The 24,923-nt window shown below is 37.9% G+C and overlaps 6 protein-coding genes across 6 annotated transcripts; all 6 read right to left on the reverse strand.

Annotated features, from left to right (window-relative positions):
* Positions 1 to 628: 628 nt before the first annotated feature.
* Positions 629 to 1,555, reverse strand: LOC148830112 (olfactory receptor 4C12-like). The gene has a single exon (XM_088921872.1). It carries the CDS (start codon positions 1,553 to 1,555, stop codon positions 629 to 631), a length of 927 nt encoding a protein of 308 aa, XP_088777998.1.
* A 4,147-nt stretch (positions 1,556 to 5,702) lies between these two features.
* Positions 5,703 to 6,626, reverse strand: LOC148830113 (olfactory receptor 4S2-like). Its single transcript, XM_088922036.1, has one exon. The coding sequence runs from the start codon at positions 6,624 to 6,626 to the stop codon at positions 5,703 to 5,705; it is 924 nt and encodes a 307-aa protein (XP_088778162.1).
* Positions 6,627 to 9,519: 2,893 nt separating this feature from the next.
* LOC148830114 (olfactory receptor 6N1-like) lies at positions 9,520 to 10,452 on the reverse strand. Its single transcript, XM_088922073.1, has one exon. It carries the CDS (start codon positions 10,450 to 10,452, stop codon positions 9,520 to 9,522), a length of 933 nt encoding a protein of 310 aa, XP_088778199.1.
* A 1,827-nt stretch (positions 10,453 to 12,279) lies between these two features.
* LOC148830115 (olfactory receptor 4C12-like) lies at positions 12,280 to 13,209 on the reverse strand. Its single transcript, XM_088921683.1, has one exon. It carries the CDS (start codon positions 13,201 to 13,203, stop codon positions 12,280 to 12,282), a length of 924 nt encoding a protein of 307 aa, XP_088777809.1. The 5' UTR covers positions 13,204 to 13,209.
* A 3,576-nt stretch (positions 13,210 to 16,785) lies between these two features.
* Positions 16,786 to 17,706, reverse strand: LOC148830116 (olfactory receptor 6N1-like). The gene has a single exon (XM_088921304.1). It carries the CDS (start codon positions 17,698 to 17,700, stop codon positions 16,786 to 16,788), a length of 915 nt encoding a protein of 304 aa, XP_088777430.1. The 5' UTR covers positions 17,701 to 17,706.
* Positions 17,707 to 22,517: 4,811 nt separating this feature from the next.
* On the reverse strand, positions 22,518 to 23,459 carry LOC148830117 (olfactory receptor 4C12-like). Its single transcript, XM_088921570.1, has one exon. The coding sequence runs from the start codon at positions 23,457 to 23,459 to the stop codon at positions 22,518 to 22,520; it is 942 nt and encodes a 313-aa protein (XP_088777696.1).
* Positions 23,460 to 24,923: the final 1,464 nt, after the last annotated feature.

Genomic DNA, 24,923 nt, shown 5'->3' on the forward strand with positions numbered 1-24,923 from the left:
TCTAAGTCATTGTAGAGTAGAGAGTTGAGTTGACTGTCATGTGCACAAGTGCAATGAAATGCTTATTTGCATGTATGCTCTTCTACAAGGACATCAAGGAAACACCAAAAACATAAACACAGAACAGCGGCAGCAACAACAATTTAAATAGCATACATCTTAGAGAAAAAGAAACATCAGTGTGAGCCAGTGGTTCTCGAACCAGTGTCCATAAGCACTTGTCAGTTATAAAGAATTGTTGAAAAGACAGACTGGACGCAGAAAGCCCTCAATACAAAACAGACAAAAATGAACAAGCAAGGAGCCACACGCAACACGTCGCCACTCTCCTGCGCCATGTTATTAAAAGAGTATATCATGTAAGAAACAGAAGAACCAAATACAGACTAATATACACTCAGGACTAAAGCGTTGTTTATTTACTATGGTGTCAAGTTTGTTATATATTCTTCACACTGATTTATTGCATTACATAGCTGAGCACGATGGATTTAGTTGAAATGCAGTGATCAGTCATGATGTTTGAAACAACAATTTAAATTACATACATACATCTTAGAGAAAAAGAAACATCAGTGTGAGCCAGTGGTTCTCGAACCCGTGTTTACATTTTGATACCGTGCATATTCTAGTGTCTGTTATTGTTACACCATCTCTTAACCCTTATGCGAATCTGAGTGAGATTTAAGCCGTATATGAGGGGATTTAGAAGAGGAGGGATGACTAGAAACTCCACTGCCATGATATTGCGAAGAGTCTGTGGTGTGTTTCTAGAGCCGTATCTAGAAAACATCACATCAAAGACTGTAGTGATACTGAAAGTGATTAGTGAAATCAAATGAGGCAAACAGGTCTGCATAAATTTACTCCTTCCTTCACTGGATATTACACACACTCTGATAATCTGGATGTAAGAATACACAATAAAAAAGGCTTGTGAAACACAAGCAATTACTAAAATGTATCCACAGATATTGTTTAGAGTTGTGTCCACACAGGACAGCTTTACCATTGACCAGTTATCACAATAGAGCTTGTCAATCTGAGACCCACATAAAGGTAGTCTGATATTTAACAATATGGGAATCACTGTTTCACAGAACGTAACAGTCCACAGAATCAAAACGATTTTTTTAGCAGTCACAGTATTCATTATAGAATGGTACTCTAAGGGTTTGCAAATCGCCACATACCTGTCATAGGCCATCACTGTTAAATTGCTGTATTCACACAAAACAGAGGAGTAGATCATAAAGGCTTGAATCAAACATCCAGTGTATGAGATGACATGAGTGTCAGAGAGAAAGTCAGCCAGGAGTTTAGGATAGAAACCAGCAGTTCCATACAGTGTGTTGACATTCAAGTTACAGATGAAGATGTACATGGGCTCATGGAGGGATTTCTCCAGGAGGACTGTAGCAATCAGAGTTAGATTCAGAAAGATGATCAACAGGTAAAAGAGAAAAGTAAAAAGAAAAAATATATATTTCTGTAATCTTGTCTCATTTAATCCATTCAGATTAAATACTGCAATGTGAGATGAGTTTTCCATCATTTAGAGATGTTTTAAAGCTGGGTCTGACCTACTTTTGGGGTTTTAACGTGAGATCATCTGTGAGTTTACCAGAACACAGACCATATTCCCAGCACTCCATCCAAGCAAATTATCTAAGGATCATAACCAGTTGTGAAGAGATAATTTAGTGTTTTTCTCCTGCTGAGCTTCCCAAAGCCACTTCTATTTCTTCTCTATAATCACACAACCTTTTTTGAATCCTCAAATGCACTGATATTAAATAAAGCAACATTAGACAAGTCCTCCATCTGTCATAAACCTTATGGTCATATACTGTACAGTATTATGTAAAAGTCAATTACAAAATGTAACAGATGCAGAATTCAAGACATTAAGGTCAGTCTTTAGCACACTTACAATCGTACAAAATAAAAGTTAATTGGAAGACAAATTAATTTATAACTAATTTACAACAGAATATTTAGTTATAAGTAAATAGTTATAGATATAGTTAGCACTTTAGTTAAAGCACATTTACGGATGACGATATCTAGAAACATTACTACCTCTCAGAGAGTGCAGTGCTGCTACAGGAAGAGCATGAAGCTTTGTTAGTTTGAGCTGCTTTTCTCTGCTTTATAATGTAAGTTTCCTGCAGGAGGAAGAATTGAAGACTGTAAACAGTCCTGGGAGGCTCATGACACTGCAGTGCTTGTTAAATAAAGATGTGTTGTTTTTTTGTTTAATCACCTGGAGCTGGAATTCATCATGGAAAGAAAACTACCCCTTTCCCTCTGGGACATTGTAAGTGTTGTAAGTGACTCAGGTAGGAAAGTGCACAAGGACCAGAACACCAATGTACAGTAGCCGGCAATGTACCTAGGCCTCAAAATTGTCCATGCCTATACTGTATGTGCCTTTTCCTCTGAGATTAGAATGCACTTAAAGAACAAGGAAAGTGAAACACTTTTCCTTTTCAGTAATGCAGGTTTTCTCATTTGTAAATGGGAGTTTTGCTTTGTGCAGTGAAATGTGGCCAAATGTACCTTCAGAGTCTGTGATGCTCTCGGATCACATGTGGTTGAAGTCGTTCACAGAAACTGTTCTTGTGGAAAGAAGCACGGTCAGATTACTGTTTGCTAGCGCAAAACTGTGACCATTTATTTGTGAGCTTTCTCTATCTAATCTCTGAAAAAGTTGTTACATCCTTACCTCATGCTTAGCTCTCTTCATTGGCTTCCTGTCAGGTACAGGGCAGACTTCAAAATCCTTCTACTTACTTACAAGGCTCTCAGAGGTCTGGCACCTGTCTATCTAATGGAACTTATTAATGTTTACAATCCAAGTTGCCTGCTTAGATCATAGAATGCAGGTCTTTTTCATATTCCACGCATTAATAAAATAACAGTTGGCGGTAAAGCCTTTAGTTACAGGGCCCCTAGCTTATGGAACAGTCTCCCAGCCCATATTTGGGATGGCGAGTAAATCTCAGTATTCAAATCCAGACTGAAGACCTACTGTATTACTTCAGCCTAGCCTACTCAAACCTTACATTATAGCCTGCTGTAACTGTCACGACTCTTAAGGACGCTTCAGCCCTTCCTTGTTTATTCTGGATCTCCTGCACCTGCTTCCGATTCCTGCCCCCATCCTATAAAAGCCAGACGTTCCTGCCAATCTGGGCTCAGCTTTGGAAGATGGACACCCGGATGCCCGCCTACCAGCGAGTCCAGGAGCGACTCTACGCGATAGGCTTCACAACGGCGTCCTGACCATCTGGGTCTGGGACTGGGAGCGCCTGGCCCCGTAATCCCCTTTTATTTCCCCCGACCCTTCGCCAGATCCCGCTCCTGTTTTTAACTTCATTCTTCTGTGTCAGAATGGATCACCTAGCTTTGGACATTGGCTTTCCCAGGATATTCTAACAGACTCCCTTGGACTTGTTCACCCTGGACACCCCCCCCCTAAAACACCAGCGCATCTTGGACACGTCCCCTGTTATTCTTCCAGCCCCTATCCTAGTCTTTTTTTCTCCGTGTTTTCTCACTCCCTTCCGGATTGTGCTGTCTGCATAGGGTCCTGAACGATGCTTCGTGACAGCAACCATGGCTGCTGGTGCTGCTGTACATGCCATTGTGCATCTCTATGTTGGCCCACCACATAGATACATCTGTTCTAACCAAACAATCCTATTCTACTCCACACATGTCCGGATGGCGCCCGGGCTGGGCACCATCTGAGTTGGATGCTGCATCCCTGCCATGGATCCAAGAGGGACATCGTGGATATAACTATCGTTTAGGAGGAATTTACTGGTCTACAGAGATCTGCATGGAGTACTAACACACAGAAGACATGATGGATGGGTGGGTTAATACCCTCATTATTTCCTTTTTTTAATTATATAATGTTAGCATGCCCAAAGGGTTGGGCAACCAGTTGACCTTGGACCCCTGGAGGTTTTTTTTCTCATTACTAAGGAGTTTTTGGTTCCTCTCCTCCGTTGTCTTCTGTTCTTTTGTTCTGTATTGACAAACTGTATCATCAATTGCATTGTTAAGCGCCTTGGGGCAACTGATCAGTATTTCCACTAATCTCCTCTAGTTTGTGTTCTGTAGTTCATTCTGAAGAAACCCTTCTGGGGTGACTTTGTCTATACCTTTGAGGATCAGACATACTTGTATCAGGTTCCCTCATAGTTTTCTCTGTTCAACACTAAAACAGTTCAGTTCCTTAAGCCTGTGAGTGTAGGACATTTTGTAAAGGACAAACATGTCTGATTGCTCTTCTTGTGTCGTCTGATTCATGGGCAGCAATATCTTTCTATAACGTGGTGACTAAAACTTCACACACTATTTTAAATGAAGCCTTACTAATGTGAGACACAATTTTCTAACATAACAGACCTTGATTTAATTTGATGCTTTTAACTGGATATCTTAAGGCTTTGACTGTCTTTTTAATTGCTTGCTCACATTGTCTATAAGAGGTTACTTATCAGTCAACATAAACAGCTACAAGTCTTTATCATAATTAATCTCATATCTCAGTGTTACCAATTTTGTATTTATTCTTTATATTTTTGCTATTTGCACATAAAACAATGTAGATACAGCATCTATGTTAAATGAGATCTGCCAGTTTTGATAAAACATTTGTTAATATAATATCCACATCCACAATGAATTCCATTAATGTATTCAGATGTAAGAGGAGTTGTCTATCCCAGGAGTGTGGGGTAGAAAGCAGCAGTTCCATACAGCACATTAACACACCAGTTACAGATGAAGCTGTATGTGGGCTCATGGAGGGATTTCTCCAGAAGGACTGCAGCCATCAGAGTCTGATTCAAGAACATGATCAATAAGTAAAAGTGAAGAGTAAAGGTAAAAAGGACATATTTTTGTGATCTTGTGGCATTTAATCCATGGAGTGTAAATACTGTTCCATTGGGCAAGTTCTCCATTTCTAGTTAGATATGTGTTAAAAAGATGTGATTATGACTAACTAGGATGAAGCTTTAAAAGTTTCGTCAGTTGAAAATGTTACCACGAAAAGGTCTGAGGTCAGCAGTCCACCTGTGAAGAGAGCATTACATTACTGTGAGACCACACTCACTCCTTCCCAGCAGAGGGCACTCTAACCCCCCATTCTCCCCACCCTGTGTGTGTCCATGTGTGTACACATACTGTACAGTATATCTAAAACAATAGGAAAAATAAAATGTTTTCAATCTTTTTTAAGGAATGATATTTTGTTACTGAATTTAGCCTATAGTGAATGGGATGGTTACTAATGACTTGCAAAACAGAAACTGGGAATCAAACTAGAAAAAGAGAAAAGTAACCAGGACATCTTGGAAAATATATTTTTACTTGCCTGCTTAATTCTGCAATTTGAAGTATAACATATAGTACCACCCTTCAGTTACTTTGTTTTTAGTTTTTTAGAGAATAAGGTATACAGTACATCTTCAGAAAACTGTCTAATGCAGAGTTATATAGTACAAGTACATCACAATTTCCTTTGTATTCATAATTTGGTGCTTGAAACATATGCTCAGCATCACACATGTACAAAATGAAATTTCAGTTCACATTTAAACATAGGAATTGTAGTTTGTCATTATTTTTAAGGTAAACAAGCTTCAAAAGTCAAACGTTTACATTTTGATACCGTGCATATTCTAGTTTCTGTTATTGCTACACCATCTCTTAACCGTTATGCGAATCTGAGTGAGATTTAAGCCGTATATGAGGGGATTTAGAAGAGGAGGGATGACTAGAAACTCCACTGCCATGATATTGCGAAGAGTCTGTGGTGTGTTCCTAGAGCCGTATCTAGCATACATCACATCAAAGACTGTGGTGATACTGAAGCTGATTAATGAGACTAAATGAGGAAAGCAGGTCTGCATAAACTTACTCCTGCCTTCACTGGACATTACACACACTATGATGATCTGGATGTAAGAATATACGATAAAAACAGCTTGTGAAACATGAACAATAACAATAATATAACTATAGATACTGTTTAGAGTTGTGTCCACACAGGACAGTTTTACCATTGACCAGTTGTCACAGTACAATTTGTCAATCTGAGACCCACATAATGGCAGTCTGATATTTAAGAAAAGTGCAATCATTACCTCACAAAATAGAACAATCCACAATATCAGAATAATTTTTCCAGCAGTTACAGCATTCATGATAGAATGATACTCTAAGGGTTTGCATATTGCCACATACCTGTCATAGGCCATTACTGATAAATTAGTGTATTCACACAGAACAGAAGAGTAGATGACAAAGGCTTGAATCAAACATCCAGTGTATGAGATGACATGAACGTCAGAGAGAAAGTCAGCCAGGAGTTTAGGATAGAAACCAGCTGTTCCGTACAGTGTGTTGACACTCAAGTTACAGATGAAGATGTACATGGGCTCATGGAGGGATTTCTCCAGGAGGATTGTAGCAGTTAGTGTCAGATTCAAAAAAGCGATCAACAGGTAAAAAAGAAAAGTAAAGGCAAAGAAGACATATTTATGTGATCTTGTTTCGTTTAATCCATTTAGTTGAAACATTGCAACATTTGATGAGTTCTCCATCGGTTAGAGATGCTTTAAAGCTGATTCAGAATTAGACTTTAGGTGTCAATATGGGATTGTTGATGACTTTATCAGAACACAAAATGCCAGACTCTCTAGGACACAGGCTATGTCTCCAGCACTCCATGCAAGCAAATTACCACAAGGTGACACAGTAAAGTAAGTCATTACCTTACTGACAAGAATGTGTGAAACAAAAAATACATGTAAGACATATTAATAAATATGTAATTCTAATTCCATAGTTAGCAACAGCTTTCTGCTGTTATCATTACTTTAGTTTTTTTAGGTATATCTACAGATGATAATACCTACAGTAGAGATATTACCTCTCATGGAGAATGTGCTGAGAGCATGAAGGTTTGTTTCCCAAACTGAGATGATGGACAATTCATCTGCAAACATTACCCCCTCTCTGATAGAGCAGGGTGTTGGTGCAGGAAGAACATGAAGATTTGTTTCTCCATCTGAGACTTTACTGCTTTATTTAACTCTTGATGGAGGGAGACTTTAGAGAGTTGCTGTCTGAAAACAGTCCTGGGAGAGTCTTGACACTGTACTAGTTAAACGATCCCACGACTCTCGGGTTTTTGTATAATCATCTTAAGGTGGAACCCATTAAGGTGAAAATAAAACTGCTTTTAAATGGGCATCCCCTGCTCTCTAGGAAATTGTGTGCAATTCATATAGAAAACTGCACATGTGCCAGAGAACCACATCTATCAAAATCATCAGGAGTCCATGCCAATATATGCCCTTTCCTCTGAGTTTAAAATGCACAGTATAAGTGTAAAAATAGATAAGAGAACAATATAAATGAAACAGTTTTCTTTTTCATTAACACAGGCTATAACACTTCTGATACATTTCTGATGAGCCATACATGTCAACTAAATGCATATGGAGCGTATATTTAGTCAAATTTTGTCCCAGAGAGATATTTTGAATTTAAATTGGTAGATTTTTGTTAATATCAAGGAAGCACATATGGCGTAATCACCTAAAGAAGATATTCAAATACAGTTACATTCAGTTTATGATTAATTTAATATGAATGCTAGACTTTTCTTGGCCTCATATTTTACTATTTTACTGATATTTACTGTTTTACTGTTTCCCTAAGGAAATATGATTATGGATGTTGTTTATGTCTTTGAAAAATTATTTTTTCTTTCTTAATTTGATGTAATTCAGAGATTATTAGATTTCACATTTCACTTGACACACTTAAGTAAATATATAATTCCAAATTTAAACATGCATCAGGAAAAACCCATCCAATATTCTACTATACTATACTATACATTTCAAACTGATAAAGGTTAAATTCCATACTGAAAGGAATAGAGAAGAGACACAATGTTTCGGCTGTGGGTGAGAGAGAGAGTTTCCCTCTGTCCCTCGCACCTGAAGAAGGCTCCACAGCCAAGCATCTCTGCTCTTTTCCTTTCAGCCTGAATAAACCTTTACCTGTTCCTTTGCAGCCTATGCATGCTGACACAATTACCTACTTGAACTACTTCAAACTGATGTTACTGTACCTCTGAGTTCTATAACCAGCAGTGTCAAAGGATGTCAGTCAATTACATGCGCTATTTCCCTTTCTTTTCTTTCATTTAAACAATCCATGTGTGTTAAGGAAGGGAAAAGATCGCCTTGTGAAAAGATGCAGCATGTGATTTTGATTTTGTACAGTAACACACACTGTGATTCTGAAGTGATTTTTATTTTCATTTCCTATGTAATAAAGCAACATTTTGTTCTGATGAACACTGAAATGGTGTAAAGCTCAGGGAAATATTTCCATCTGCAGCCCAGTAATATTTCACAATGGAGCTGTTACTCTGACTTTACAGAAGGATTTCTCAATGTTTGAAAGGCAAACATAAGGAATAAAGGAAACAGTTTGGGTATCTATCAGGCAGGCGGGCATATGGACTTAATCCATATCCATAAGTACACTTTATGGGATTGTTACAAAACTGGAATTCATACATCAATTATAATACTATTTTCACATCTTGTGTTTAAATGCTGATCTAAGTCATTGTAGAGTAGAGAGTAGAGTTGACTGTCATGTGCACAAGTGCAATGAATTGCTTATTTGCATGTACAGTATGCTCTTCTACAAGGACATCAAGGAAACACCAAAAACATAAACACAGAACAGCGGAAGCAACAACAACAAGTTAAATAACATACATCTTAGAGAAAAAGAAACATCAGTGTGAGCCAGTGGTTCTCGAACCAGTGTCCATAAGCACTTGTCAGTTATAAAGAATTGTTGAAAAGACAGACTGGACACAGAAAGCCCTCAATACAAAACAGACAGAAATGAACAAGCAAGGAGCCACACGCAACACGTCGCCACTCTCCTGCGCCATGTTGTTAAAAGAGTATATCATGTAAGAAACAGAAGAACCAAATACAGACTAATATACACTCAGGACTAAAGCGTTGTTTATTTACTATGGTGTCAAGTTTGTTATATATTCTTCACACTGATTTATTGCATTACATAGCTGAGCACGATGGATTTAGTTGAAATGCAGTGATCAATCATGATGTTTGGATTTTTTAAGCAGTTTGAGAGCAGAGAGTCTCTGAGCAATTTTGATAAGTAATGGAGCTTTCATCATGGACAGTTAAGGAGTCAAGGTTTTGTTTTCAAATTTCCAGTTTACTGTCTAGATTTTCTAATTTAAAACTATGGTAGAGTACAAATCATATCTTCATTTCAAGCATTACTTGTTTTATGCTGCCTAAAACATAATCAAAGGGTTACATAATAAACATATTTTCTGAATACATACATAGATGTATAAAGAATTTCTCATTGGAACATACAGAAGCATAATTAATACATTTCAGTATTCATGCCCATTGAGGCAAACTATGTTCTAGAGTCTACTTTTCTCTTTCTCAATCTCCTGACTTTCATGCGAATCTGAGTGAGATTCAATCCATATACGAGGGGATTTAAAAGAGGAGGAATGACTAGAAACTCCACTGCCATGATATTGCGAAGAATCTGTGGTGTGTTCCTGGAGCCATAACGAGAATACATGATATCAAAGAGTGTGGTGATAGTGAAGTTGAATAATGTGATTAAATGAGGCAAGCAGGTCTGTACAAATTTACTCCTTCCTTCACTGGACTTTAAACACTCTCTGATAATCTTAGTGTAAGAATATACAATAAAAAAGGCCTGTGATACCTGAAGAATTATTACAATATAACCATAGATATTGTTCAGAGTCGTGTCCACACAGGACAGCTTTATAACTGACCAGTTCTCACAGTAGAGTTTGTCAATCTGAGACCCACATAAAGGCAGTCTCATAACCAAGAAAATTGGTATTATTGATTCACAGAAAAGAAGAACCCACAGAATCAAAATAATTTTTCCAGAGTTTACAGTATTCATGATAGCATGGTACTCTAAGGGTTTGCAAATTGCCACATACCTGTCGTAGGCCATCACAGTTAAACTGCTGTATTCACACAAAACAGAAGAGTAGATCACAAAGACTTGAGTGAAACATCCAGTGTATGAGATGACATGAGTGTCAGAGAGAAAATCAGCCAGGAGTTTAGGATAGAAACCAGCAGTTCCATACAGGGTGTTGACACTCAAGTTACAGATAAAGATGTACATGGGCTCGTGGAGGGATTTCTCCAGAAGGACTGCCGCAATCAGAGTCAGATTCAAAATTATGATCAACAGGTAAAAAAGAAGAGTACAAAGAAAAAAGATGTATTTCTGTGATCTTGTCTCATTTAATCCATTGAGATAAAATACCGCAATGCTAGATATGTTTTCCATACAGTAAGTGGGGAATGTTGTCAGCTTTTGATTTAATTGTTTAAACTCAGTTTTTAAAATATGCATTTACCAGATCATAAGAAGACAGCAGTTCAAGCTATGGACTACGTAACCCAGCGAGCACGTTACAAAAGGTTCAGATCCAGTCGTGAAGAGAGCAGTTCTTTTCACTGACTGTCACTTACAGGCAGCTTTACCCCTACCCAGCAGAAAGCCAAGTAAACACTTATCTTCTTTGTTTAACTAATAACCAAATAAGATTTACACATTTCGCTAATATATAAAAACATATTAGTCCATATGAGAAGATAGGCTAGCATTAGTAACAATCATATAGGAAAGGAAAAATAAATCAAATAATTAACAGATAGTTACAGTCTTCGAACTAATATCAGCTTTCTGCTGTTGTCTGTATAAAACAATGAATGACAATATCTACAAACATTACCTCAGAGAGAACGGGTTGTTGCTGCAGGAAGAGCATGAAGCTTTTTTTATTTCATTCTGTGCTACTTAGTTTTATACGTTTCCTGCCGGAGGGAGGCTTTAGAGAATAGCTGTCTGGAAACAGTCCTGGGAGACCACTGGTCCTTGGATCTTGATTAATGAGGCAGAGTTGTATTCCACAGGGATAATTATTGTAAAATAGGAACATTGGTGCACAGGTGGAGTAACTGTGATTCACATAGCAAACTGTACACATGCAGAGTGCCAGATAAATCTGGACACTTGAATCCAGCCTACAAATATTTACTTCCGATATACTGCATATGTGGATTTCTTTTAAGTGTAATTTGCACAAATAAAATATTAAATAAAAAAAAAAATTTCCTACAAAAAGTTATTATCTTTTGATGGTGGTACATAACAGGGTGGTACCCGATTAGGAGGGTAATTCTTGGACTGTATCCATTACAAAGGGTCCTATCATTCCCAACACTATACACACTGTATGCAGGTACCGTACACGCTCCACTTTGCCTCAGGCACCTACAGACAGCACTGTACCATCCAGAGCTGAGGTAAGTATTTCAACAGCTGCCACAATTCTGACCCTCTATTGGGTCTGTTCTCTAAGTGACATTTCAGTCTAAAATCATGAGACAGAGACCTACAGTACAAAGGCTGGTAGTGTTGATCGGCGTACATTCTGGGACAAGACCTTCTGTTCCTTGAAAAAAAGTAATCCACTCGGCAGTTCCTTTGAAACACGCACACAACACCCTCTGTTCCAGGTGCACTCAGGTGTGTCCAGTTTAAGGCACTATCCTGGCCGTCAGTAATTTAAAACAAGCAAGATGATAATATCAAATGCCCATTTACTCATAGATTTCAAATAGCAGATGGGTGCCTTTAAAAACCAGTATTGACAACGTATTTTTGTAATCATTGTTTTTCGTCTCCTCTCTCAAAGACAGTTTACAGTAGTTAGACTTTTGTGCAGGTGGAGATATTGACTCAAGCTGTCAGAGCTCATATTACAAGATTAGAGCAAATCTGGAACTCTGAAAATATACAGTATGCACCTGTGAAAGACATTTTATTGGAATTTTATTTATTGCCATGATTAAAAAATGCATTTTTAAAAACGTTTTTAAAATTATGCTCTTAAACTGTGAACAGTATCTAATTTCACAATCTATAAATAAAAAAATTTGTAAGATATTTCACTAAAGATTTACGCTGTTTCCAGGAATTAGAGTACATATCTTCAAAGGATATAAAACTACAGAATAATTTATATATACCGTCCCAATAAAGTATATCTACATTACCTGTACAGACAGATTATATTGCCTCAAATGTTCTCTTAGCATTAAAATCATGTTAAAGTGTCTGTTTAATATATAATTTCTGGACTGATCTGCGAATCTGAGTGAGATTTAAGCCATATATGAGGGGATTTAGAAGAGGAGGGATGACTAGAAACTCCACTGCCATGATATTACGAAGAGTCTGTGATGTGTTCCTGGATCCATATCGAGTGTACATTACATCAAAGAGCATGGTAACAGTGAAGCTGGTTAATGTGATTAAATGGGGCGAACATGTCTGTATAAACTTTTTCCTGCCTTCACTGGACTTTAAACATGCTCTGATAATCAGGATATAGGAATATACAATAAAAAGGAATTGTAAAAAATATTTAAATATAAAAATGTAACCAAATACATTGTTCAAAGTTGTGTCCACACAGGATAGCTTCACAACGGACCAGTTTTCACAGTACAGTTTGTCAATGTGAGACCCACATAAAGGCAGTCTAGTAGTTAACACAATTGGAATTATTTCTTCACAAAAAGGAACAAGCCAAGAAATCAACAAACATTTTCCAATACAAAGAGGTGTCATGATAGAATAATACTCTAAAGGCTTACATATTGCCACATACCTGTCATAGGCCATCACTGTTAAAATGGTAAACTCACAACGAACAAAGGTGTAAATCACAAAGACTTGACACAAACATCCAGTGTATGAGATGACATGAGTGTCAGAGAGGAAGTCAGCCAGGAGTTTAGGATAGAAACCAGCAGTTCCGTACAGTGCATTAACACACAAATTAGAGATGAAGATGTACATGGGCTCATGGAGTGACTTCTCCAGGAGGATGGTAGCAAGCAGTGTCACATTAACAAAAATAATCCCCACGTAAAACAGAAAAGTAAAGGCGAAAAATGCATTATTGTGTATTCTAGTCTCGTTCAGTCCATTGAGTGTAAATGTCGTGACATCAGACAAGTTCTCCATTGCAATCTGGATTTTAAATAAATTATTCTGTATCTATAACTGAGAATCTGTTCTGACGTAAATCAGCTTCTGACTGTGCACTTCATAAGCTATAGAGTTGAACTGGATTATCAATATATATGACACCGCATCTTTCTAGAAGAAGACACTTCCATTCTTCCTTCCAGCAATCTGCAATGTACCTGTAATATCTTTAAAAGACATAAATGAAAAAGTATGAGTATTTAAAGAAAATCGTAGATTGCCAACACATACTGTACTTAGATAAAGACTGAATAATACTGTATATAGTTGAATAAAATACTTTAAAAAAACTTTAAACAACACACAAAAATACTAAAACTACAAGTTAAACAGTTTCAGTCCTAAATGGACAAACATGCTAGATGTAATATAGTATATTATACTTCTTTTCATTTGCAGTTTTTTTTTATTTGAAAGAAGCTATTGATGGCAATATTTGCAGACATTACCTCTTAGGGAGCGCAGGATACTGCTGCAGGAAGAGCATGAAGCTTTCTTTTCTAATCGGAGCTATTTTACACATCTTTATATAGTATGTCTGCTACAGGAGGAAGGCTTTAGGGCATTGTGGTCTGACACTCTCCTGGGGTACCACTGGCCCTGTGGCTTTTGTTTTTAACCCTGAGTTTAAGGAAAATAAAGACATAAAGAAAATTGGACGCATTCTAATTTTAGTTCAAAACATGGAAATTCCCTCAAGGAAAATTACATACAGTACATCACAGGGCCAATACAGCTGGGCATTGTAATCAGGACTGAAAATATACTCTAAAGACCAACACATGACTTACTTTTGAACATAATTCTGAAGATGATAATCAGACATACAATTTATACTCACGTTTAATTTTGTGGTGTTTCATTTCTGAACTAGTGAGAAGGACAAGGTATAATAAAAGCACAACAGACCTTGCTGTTTTAATGTATTTTAAAATAAATAAAGTTAAAGTTATTATCTATAGTTATTACCCTTCAAGGAGATCAGGGTATTTTTGCAGTAAAGACATATACAGTGCCCTCCAGAATTATTTCATACAGTAGAATGAGGTATGGATATGATGGTTTCTTTTAAAAAAAATCTAAAAATGTTATTATGTAATCATAATAGCACTACACAGACTATACTTTTCATAAATATTTAATTGAATTCCAGGAAACAAGAGGATCACGTTTACTTACATCACTCTACTTAGTATTTTATTATTCCTCCACTGGCAGTGAATACATGATGCTTCTCATAGTGTGCTATGAGGTTCTTACACTTCACAGATAAAATGTATGAAGAGTCGTCCATATGGTAAGATAATGGTAGAGATGAAGAAGACCAGTCAAGAACATTTGCTTTGTGTGCAGTTAACCATTTCTTTGTCGCTTTTTGTGTATCATTAATGTGGATCATTGTCAGGCTAGAACATCTATTTTTGTCAAGTCTGAGCTTCTTGACAGAAATAACCAGGTGTCTTGGTCACAAGGTCTCCAAGATGAGGGAAATACCCAAAGTCAGTAAATGAAACTATTCGCAGATGCTAAAAGAGACATAGAAAAAAAAATCTTTGCTATTGTGCCATTTACAACAGATTTGTCTCCTATAAAATCTGTCTCCTATAAAATCTCCTATAGCCACAGTATGTACGGCTACAGAGCTGTGTGTCTGAACAGGTTGTTAGCAGTACTGGGGCTCCACAGGGGCTGTCCTTGCTCCATTCCTGTTCACCTTTTACACCTCTGACTTCAGGTACAACTCTGAGGCATGTCATCTGCAGAAGTTTTCGGATGACTCTGCAATTGTGGGTGTATTCGAGAGGGGAGGGAGGAGGAATCTAGGAGCTTGATTACCAACTTTGCGGAGTGCTGTCATCTTAACCATCTCCAGCTAAACACCAGCAAGACCAAAGAAATGGTCATGGACTTTCGAAGGAATAAGTCTCAGCTGAACCCTGTTTCCATCTAGGGTGAGGACATAGAGGGGGTGCAGTCCTACAAGTACTTAGGGGTACACCTGGATGATAAGCTCGAGTGGTCTGGTAACACTGACGCCCTGTGCAAGAAAGGTCAGAGCTGACTCTATTTTCTTAGGAGGCTCAGGTCCTTTGGTGTGTGTGGAACACTGCTACACATTTTTTATGAATCAGTGGTGGCGGCGGCCATCTTCTATGCTGTTGTGTGCTGGTGCAGCAGCATCATGACAAGAGATGCAAATAAACTCATCAAGAAGGCTGGCTCTGTGTTGAGGCTGAGCCTCGACCCCCTGGAGGTGGTGGCTGAGAGGAGAATGCCGACCAAGCTCACAGCCGTCATGAACGCCTCTCATCCGCTTCATGGGACTGTTATTGGGCAGCGGAGCACTTTTAGCAACAGACTGCTCCAGCTACGGTGTTCAAGGGAATGTTTCCGTAGGTCTTTCCTCCCGGCGTCTTCAGGGTGTATAACGCTGCCCTAGGCTAGGACTGTTAGCCCTTCATTTGCTCGTCTATGGACAGCATGTTGCTTGTACTTTTTTTGGACACTCAATCTGTATATACCTATGCACATTTTGCACATACAGTATTTTATTGTTTTTACAGTGACTATGATCATATTTTGCACACCCCTATGTATTTATTTTTATTTATTTTATATTTATTTTGTATTACTGTACGTATTCAAATTTTTTGTCTATTCTGATGTCTGTTTTTTTTTTGCTTGTCTTGGGCTGGACTGCTGTAACATATCAATTTCCCTTCGGGATCAATAAAGTCTTATCTTATCTTATAAATATGTATAATAGATTATGGGAGGCCACTACAGTATGTGGAGTATTGTCATTGTAAATAGCCACAGTGGGTTATCGGATAATTGGTGAAGGTTTGAACATTTCAGATTCTCACATGGGTGTAAATGGACTTTGGTATTTAAAGGATGTGCACAGGCTTACTAGTGGACAGTCTTGAGTGTTTAGGCTTTCTGGTTTGATTGCCTGAAAAAAGTATTTTTAAAAGGTTGATGCTGTTCTAAAGTTATTCTCATGCCTAGATTGGAATTACACATCCCCTCTATTAGATTTTAATGACTTAACTAATGTTTAGAGATCTACACAAAGGTTTCAGCCATCACTTATGTTGTGATTTGTGTGGCTGTACCTGAAACTTACTCAACTCAGATGCCTCCCTTTGCATTTACCTCTCCTCTAGACCCTATCTATCCTATCCTATCCTAGACACCTATCTAGACCTTGCAGCTGCTCCTTGGTTCACTCCATCTGAATGGGGTTTGAGCCTCCTCATACAAACTTTTCCCACCAAGTATTCCAAGCGCTCACAGAGCAATCAGTTCTTGGATATCGTTGTCCCTAGTGAAATACTACTTGGTAACATTCAAGGACCACCACCATCAGACTTGTTATATTGTTAGCATTTCAGGATTGTAAGACACACAAATGAAGTAAAACAGACATTACCATTAGAAAGAGCACAAGAAATTGTACTGTTCTTAATGAACAATTTATTCACATTTATTCACATTTTATCGATAATTAAAAAAACAAACATTAATATGTTTCCTAATAATGTTAGTGTCTATTTATTCAATACACAATTTCCATACTTTTCTGCGAATGTGAGTGAGATTTAAACCATATACAAGGGGATTTAAAAGAGGAGGGATGACTAGAAACTCCACTGCCATGACATTGCGAAGAGTCTGTGATGTGTTCCTGGAGCCATATCGAGTGTACATTAAATCAAAGAGCATGGTGACAGTGAAGCAGATTAATGTGCTCAAATGGGGCACACAGGTTTGCATAAACTTACTCCTGCCTTCTCTAGATTGTAAACATGCTCTAATGATCACGATGTAAGAAAATACAATAAAAAGGAATTGTAAAAAATATTTAATTATAAAAATATAACCAATTACATTGTTTAAAGTTGTGTCCACACAAGATAGCTTCACAACGGACCAGTTTTCACAGTAGAGTTTGTCAATGTGAGACCCACATAAAGGCAGTCTAGAAGTCCACAAAATTGTTATTATTATTTCACAGAAAGGAACAAGCCACATAATCAGCAGAAATCTTCCAATACAAACAGGTGTCATGATAGAATAATACTCTAAAGGTCTACATATTGCCACATACCTGTCATAGGCCATCACTGTTAAAGTGGTGAATTCACACTGAACAGAAGAGTAGATGACAAAGACTTGACAAAGACATCCAGTATATGAGATCACATGCGTTTCTGAGAGAAAGTCAGCCAGGAGTTTAGGATAAAAACCAGCAGTTCCATACAGTGTGTTGACACTCAAGTTACAGATGAAGATGTACATGGGCTTATGAAGGGATTTCTCCAGAAGGATGATAACAAACAGTGTCAGATTGGTAAAAATTATTCCCAGGTAAAACAGAAAAGTAATGGAAAAAAATGCATATTTATGTACTCTTGTCTCGTTAAGTCCATTGAGGGTAAATATTGTGACATCAGACAAGTTCTCCATTGTAATTTGGATTTTATAAATGTGTTTGTGAATTATTCTGTATTAGTGACAGAGATTTTGTTTGATGTAAATCTGCTTCTAATTGTGTGCTCCAGAAGCCATATGCTTGCAGAGATCCTGCACTGTGAAAATGTCACCCAATCCTTCTAGAAGAAGACACTCTCCATATTTCCTCTCTGCAAGCTTTATTTCACTTATTCTGTTTCTCATGTAGTCATCTACCCTCCAGCAGCAGTCTGTAAAATCTTAAAGAACATAGGTAAAAAAATATTAGCATCTGAAAAAAATAAAAAAAAATGTTAAGAAGTCTGCAGACAAAGTTTTGTTGAAGAAAATGTCTTATAAAAGTACACAAATTTAAATAGATCCAAAACAGATAATAAACAATAATATACTTAACATAGTTCTTTTCTTTTTCATTTTTTTATAATAAAATAGTGATGGTAATATTGGGGACATTACCTCTCAGGTAGAGCAGGATGTTGTTGCAGGAAGAGAATAAAGTTGTGTTTCCCAATCTGAGCTACTTCATTCATCTTTATACAGTATATCTCCTGCTGGAGGGAGACTTTAGGGAACTGAAGCCTGTAAACTCTCCTGGGGAAGCAAAGGCTCTGTTGCTTTTGTTTTTGACCCTGATCTGAAATGCATGAAGAAAATTAGACACAATCTAATTACAGTTCAAAACAGGGACATTTCCTCAATTACAATAATGTGCCCACCTTGTTTTCTAGCTGTTTTAATTTATTTTTAAGAATAAAAGCTCAAGATATTGTCTACACAGATGTTACTATACCTCTTAGGGAGAACAGGGTGTTGCTTCAGCAAGAGCATGTGTCGTGCCCTGCTGATTTATTCATATTCTCCATGAAATAGGAAAAATAATAACAGAATAAGTTATGGGTCAGAGAATGCATAGATAAAATCTAAAATGTTATTCTGTAATCAAAGTAGCACTGCAGAGATCAAAAGTTATATTCACAGAAACAAAAAAGTCATATTTATTCACACCTTTGTAGGTAGTAGTTTGCAAATCATCCTCTTGCAGGAGTGACACTGACTACATGCCTCTGGTAATGGTCTATGAGGTTCTGAAAATTCCTCAAAATAGACATGCCCAACATACTGTAAGTATGTATCCGCAGGTAGACTATGGGAAAATAGCAACAAAAAAACAATAAAGAAACAACAGTCTGTATTTGTTATAGTGCCATTTGCAACAAATTTGCCATTTATATGTACAGCTTAAGAAAAGACCGCACTTACTGTACACCTGATGTCCCACTATACGGTGCTATATAGTCTCTTGTCAATGTAAATGCCAGGTCAGTGTTAATTATGGTCAAACTTGAGAATTTCAGGTGGTTGTGGAAACTGGGGAGGGGGGGGGAGCGGTTGGGTGTTTTACAGTTTGTATGCAACCTCAGGACTGCTCTGGTTAAGGGTAGGGCCTGTCACACAGATTTGTGAAAAGGTGTAGTAGACCACTGGTCATAGACCAGAGAAATAAAATGAATATCTTTTGGTCCAGGTCCTGCTAGCTGCCTCTCCTCCAGGCATTAAAACTCTTATATTATATTATATTATATTATATATATTACATTATAGGAATAATGACAGAGCAGATGGACGACTAATGTTATTGAGCAGACATGACCAAGAGCGTTGATCAACATGGGCTCTACTGTGAATGTACAAAGCCAGTAGCTTGTGTAGCTGCCATTGGAAGCAACATAATCTGTATGTATGTGACACATGCTTTGCACTAAGTTGCTGAGGTCCCCTTGTGGGATTCTGTGCCATTTATTTCTTACAGCCTGCACAAGTGTACACCTTTTCACCGGTCTCTGAGTGTCACGGTTGTCATCCCTCCTCTAGAGGGTGCTCCAACCCTTTTTTGTTTAAGTTTCATTATCAGGTAAACCTGTCCCTGGATTCACCGTTATTATTTAAACCAGGTGCTCCAGAATTTCAGGGCTCTGCATTGGAAGACGGACGCCTGGAGGCCTGCCTAGCATCAAGTCACCCTATGTCTGCAGCTCGAAGGCATAGGCTTCCGAACGGTGTCCTGACCAGCTGAGTCTGGGGCTTGGAGCACCTTTATCCATTTAACTTCGTGTTCCTGATCGAGTTCCCCCTTCCCGGGGATTTTAATCGTCTTGTCTTGGATGGATCACCTCGTTTTGGATTTTGGACTGCGCCCTAATTTCCCCTTTTCCTGGATTATGCCCAAAAAACAAAGGAGCTGCACAGCACTGGAGGGAGAAAAAACCTCATTTAACTGAAAGGAAACCTCTGGGAGTCCACGGCTGAGAGCTGCCCCCTCCTCCAGGATAGAAACCTTTATTGGGTAGAGGAGGGGGGTGGGGGGCGAGTAGAGCTCTGGGAAGAGAGACAAAAAACACTCACTAAAGCACACACAACAAAATTAAACCTGGGAGACCAGGGAAACAAATCACACATCAGGTAGGAACCAAGAGTTCCATGACACAGGGGTCAGGGGGACCAGAGAGCAGGGAAACCAGGAAGTGAAAAACCAAAACATCAAGAGAAAAAACAAAGTAACAATAAAAAACCCAGGAATAAAAATAGAAAAACACTGCAAACTGGACAAAAAGGACGTTCAACATTTTAACACTGATACTGGGAGGTGACAACCCGAGGAAAGCCAGGTATTCATACGTGGATGTCGAAAGAGCATACAGCTGATTGACCCGCTCACAGGCACGGATGTCGGGAGGTGGTATCCAGCAATAAGAATAGTAGAACGGAAAACAGCTCACCATTCTATCACTGATACCGGGAGTTGACAACACGAGAAAAGCCAGGCACTAGACTCGCTCACAGTCACGGGTGTCAGGAGGTGATATCCAGCAATGAGAATAGGAAAGCAGGAAAAAAAAAGCGCAACATTCTATCACGGATGCAGGGAGTGACAACCTGAGGAGAGCCAGGCACTAGGCCCGCTCACAGGCATGGATGTCGGGAGTGGCATCCCGCAAGGAGAATAGAAGAACTGAAAAAAAAGCCCAAAACGCTGCAGATAAACAAAAAGTGCCGCTCACGGGGTCAGGAGATGGCTCAGCATTCTGTCACGGATGTCAGAAAGGTGTGCCGTGGAGTGGCAGGAGAGTGAAAAAAGACCCTATGAGTAGCAGCGGAACGGGTGTAGGCCCGGGCTCAGGAGGTCAGACGATGTCGTATAGAAATCTATAACTGAACTAACTACTTTGCATGACTGTCAGAGATATCAAAATAAAGATATTTCAAACTATATGTATTGATATGAGTTACCATAGATTTTGCTAAGACTTTTTTCACACAAGATAAAATTAGAAATTATCAGATTTCACAGGATGTTTGTCAACGTGAGATGTCAGCTGCTGCCTCATATAAAGGGAAAATCTTAAAATGAGCAAAAATCCTTTACTGATCAGAGATGTCATAGAGGAAAGGTACTTGTGTCTGCATGCTGTATGTCCACATTGCTGGTTTAGGTCATCACCATTAATGGAGTAAATTCACACTTAACAAAAGTGTACTGTACCTCTCAAAGACTTGAAACATCCAGTGTATTTTCACTACATGGTAAATAACTAAAATAAATTAAAACTGTTGAAAGGATCTCTCATGACATTTGGAAAGTTCTTAGCTGTGAATCATTTTATTTGTTGGTTCATGTTTGTTCAAGGTTTATTTATCAATGCACAACCATACAGCATACAGCGGTGGTTGTTGGCAGTGAAATGCACTTTCCGCAAGCTCGCCAAGGAGAGATACTGAAGGACAGAATAGATAGAAGGTTACAAGAAGAATGCAATAAATTCTACAGTAACAATTTAGATTACGCAATAGTAAAAAAACCGCAGGTGGAAAAAAAACATATGCAAGAAAAAAACGCAGGGGGAAAGAAAAAAACCGCAGTGGACTGACTATTTATCAGTGATCGTTTGTGTAATTGCTGGTGGCTGCTGTGGCTGGCTGTTCAGCAGTCTTATTGCCCGTGGGAAAAAGCTGTTTTGAAATCTGCTGGTCTTTGTCTGTAGGCTTCGGTATCATTTTCCAGACGGTAGTAGGGAAAACAGATTGTGGTTTGGGTGACTGGGGTCCTTGAGTATAGACCTGGCTTTCTGGAGGCTTCTAACAGAGTAGATATCCTCGATGTCTGGTAGCACACAGCCGGTGATGAGCAGTGCTGATTTCACCACCCTCTGCAGTACTTTGCGATCCTGGGCGGAGCAGCTCCCATACCAGGCAGTGATACAGCCAGACAGGATGCTCTCAATAGTGCACCTGTAGAAGTTGGCTTGGATACTGTATGTGACGGCATGCCAAACTTCTTTAGCCTGTGGAGAAAGAATAGGCGCTGCTGTGCTGTTTTGACCACGATGTTATATCTACTATGACTGAGATTTTTACATAAGCAAGTCTATTAAATAAGAATCAAGAGATCAAGCAGACATGTATGACTTTTACATACAAATAATAAGGGGAGAAGAGCAATACTGAACCAATTGAATTGCAGGAGAAATTTAGAAGGCCAGACTGAGACATTGTTACATTTTTTGTTGTATATTAAAATTATATAATTATTGAAAACAACAGGATAATTTGGTACAAACATCTTTACATTTTCTGTTTATGCAATATAAAACTTAGTCACAGTTAGACATACTGTATGAAGAGAGTGAGATTTATGAGTACATACTGTATAAACATGTCACTAAAATATTAAAGAAACAAATCTTTTTTCAGGTTTTTACATTACCTGAGTAATGCTGAATTTTATTTTTTTTAATTAATTTAAATATATTTATTCACTTTGATAATTTGTGAACGTCAAATTTTCTTTTATGCAATTTCATAACTCTATTTCGAATCTGAGTGAGTTTTAATCCGTATATGAGGGGATTTAGAAGAGGAGGGATGACTAGAAACTCCACTGCCATGATATTGCGGAGAGTCTGTGGTGTGTTTCTGGAGCCGTATCTAGAAAACATCACATCAAACACTGTGGTGATAGTGAAGTTGATTAATGTGATTAGGTGGGGCAAACAGGTCTGCATAAACTTACTCCTGCCTTCACGAGACTTTAAACATGCTCTAATAATCAGGATATAGGAGTATACAATAAAAATGAAGTGCACAATATATTTAAACATAAAAATAAAACCACACAGATTGTTAAGAGTTGTGTCCACACAAGAGAGTTTCACAACTGCCCAGTTTTCACAATAGAGTTTGTCAATGTAGGACCCACATAAAGGCAGTCTGATTGTTAGCGATAATAAAACTAAAGTATCACATAAAGGAAAAATCCAGGAAATTAACAGAAATTTCACAACAGTCAGAGGTTTCATGATGGCATGGTATTCTAAGGGTTTGCATATCGCCACATACCTGTCATAGGCCATCACTGTTAAATTAGTGTATTCACAGAAAACAAAGGAGTAGATCACAAAGGTTTGAGTTAAACATCCAGCATATGAGATGACATGAATGTCAGAGAGAAAGTCAGCCAGGAGTTTGGGATAAAACCCAGCAGTTCCGTACAGTATATTGACATTCAAGTTACAGATGAAGATGTACATGGGCTCATGAAGGGATTTCTCCAGAAGGACTGTAGCAATTAGTGTCAGATTCAAAAATATTAGCAACAGATATAAAAGAAGTGTAAAAGTAAAAAAGACATATTTATGTGATCTTGTTTCATTTAATCCATTGAGATAAAAAACTGCAATGTTGGACAAGTTCTGCATCAGTTAGGGTCAGTTTAAACTGAATTTTAAAAAAAATGTAACAGAGGCTAACGTTTAATTGGGTTTCAAAATTGGCTCATTCAAGAATACACCAGAACACAAGAATCCAATGTCTCTTGAACATGCACATTACAAAAGGGTCAGCCGTCTTGTAAACAGTGTGCAGTATTTAGTGCTTTTCCTGTTCTGCTTATAGGTGCTTCTGCTTCTTCCCAGCATAGAGCGCTCTAAGCAAACTTCACATTTATGACTCACATAGGAGAGCCTTCCTTCAGCAAACAAGATAAATATATCTAAAAAGACATATTTAAAAATATATTAGTACTTAAAGTGAGACAGACGATTTACTGTACTTGTGTGTAAATGCCATTTAAGTAAGCACAAACATGCCTATTCAAATTTAAAACTAAATCTAACAATATTAATAGATACTGTTATTGCAGTTAGGTACAGTAGTTCCAATGAATCATTCTGTTAGAATTAATTTTGATTTTATGCTTTTCTCAATCATTTAGTTTTCTAGTTTAAGTAAAGTAATTGAGGAAATTATCTACAAATGTTACCTCTCAGGTAGAACAGGGTGTTGCTGCAGGAAGAGCATGAAACTTTGTTTCCCAATCTGAGCTAATTTACTGCTTTATACAGTACAGTATGTCTCCTGCAGGAGGGAGGCTTTAGAGAGTTGCAGCTTGAAAACAAGCCTGGGAGCCCACAGGCTCTGCGGTATTTTTTTAATGACCTTAAACTACAATCAGTAAGGAGAATTAATGTAGATTAAAATAGGATACTTTGTGAATGGAGAAATTACATTACACCCTGGACATTGTGAACAGTATTAAAAACACAATCTGAACACCAATAAAGTAATTGGTCTAAGAACAATGTGCAAAGAGATATCTGAGTAAATATTAGTATTCTCCATTTCAATTTTAGGGGATTTTATTTACAAAAACACAGGTGTTTCAGGCTCCTTTTGACATTCAGGATCAGTGCAAAATGCTTTAAAAAGGCCTACTGTACATAAAGCAGTAAGTTCAATTACTGGAACGAACTGACCTCAGGTCAGTTTGAAAAGAAAACCTGAAATGATCCGAGTTCTGTCTCATCTCCCATTTTCCATGTCATATTGTTGGAATGCTGGGTGTAGGAAGTCGTCTACCAGAATACAGTTAAAGTTGGCTACTCTAGGAGTAGAGTACATCATTTCTTTTTTACCTATCATTTGCATCTAATATAAAACTGATACAAACAGTGCTAATCAAAATAAACTTATTCTATTTCTGCATGTATCCTTTAGAAACATAAAGTATGTATAATTGGCATGATGTTGCTAAATTGATCATTCTTGATTGACCTTGAAGCACTCAGGTGACTTATCAAAGCAGTAACGTGTAATTACAAAAAAAAATAAGTTACAAAAGCAGAAATATAATATAAGTAATATCGGTGAGAGAGTGGACTAGG

The sequence above is a fragment of the Atractosteus spatula genome, chromosome 7, assembly GCF_055471065.1.
Source record: "Atractosteus spatula isolate fAtrSpa1 chromosome 7, fAtrSpa1.hap1, whole genome shotgun sequence".
Classification (NCBI taxonomy): domain Eukaryota; kingdom Metazoa; phylum Chordata; class Actinopteri; order Semionotiformes; family Lepisosteidae; genus Atractosteus; species Atractosteus spatula.

Coding starts and splice junctions, on each gene's coding strand:
- LOC148830112 (XM_088921872.1), bottom strand. CDS start 1,555: ATGATGGAAAACTCATCTCACATTGCAGTATTTAATCTGAATGGATTA.
- LOC148830113 (XM_088922036.1), bottom strand. CDS start 6,626: ATGGAGAACTCATCAAATGTTGCAATGTTTCAACTAAATGGATTAAAC.
- LOC148830114 (XM_088922073.1), bottom strand. CDS start 10,452: ATGGAAAACATATCTAGCATTGCGGTATTTTATCTCAATGGATTAAAT.
- LOC148830115 (XM_088921683.1), bottom strand. CDS start 13,203: ATGGAGAACTTGTCTGATGTCACGACATTTACACTCAATGGACTGAAC.
- LOC148830116 (XM_088921304.1), bottom strand. CDS start 17,700: ATGGAGAACTTGTCTGATGTCACAATATTTACCCTCAATGGACTTAAC.
- LOC148830117 (XM_088921570.1), bottom strand. CDS start 23,459: ATGCAGAACTTGTCCAACATTGCAGTTTTTTATCTCAATGGATTAAAT.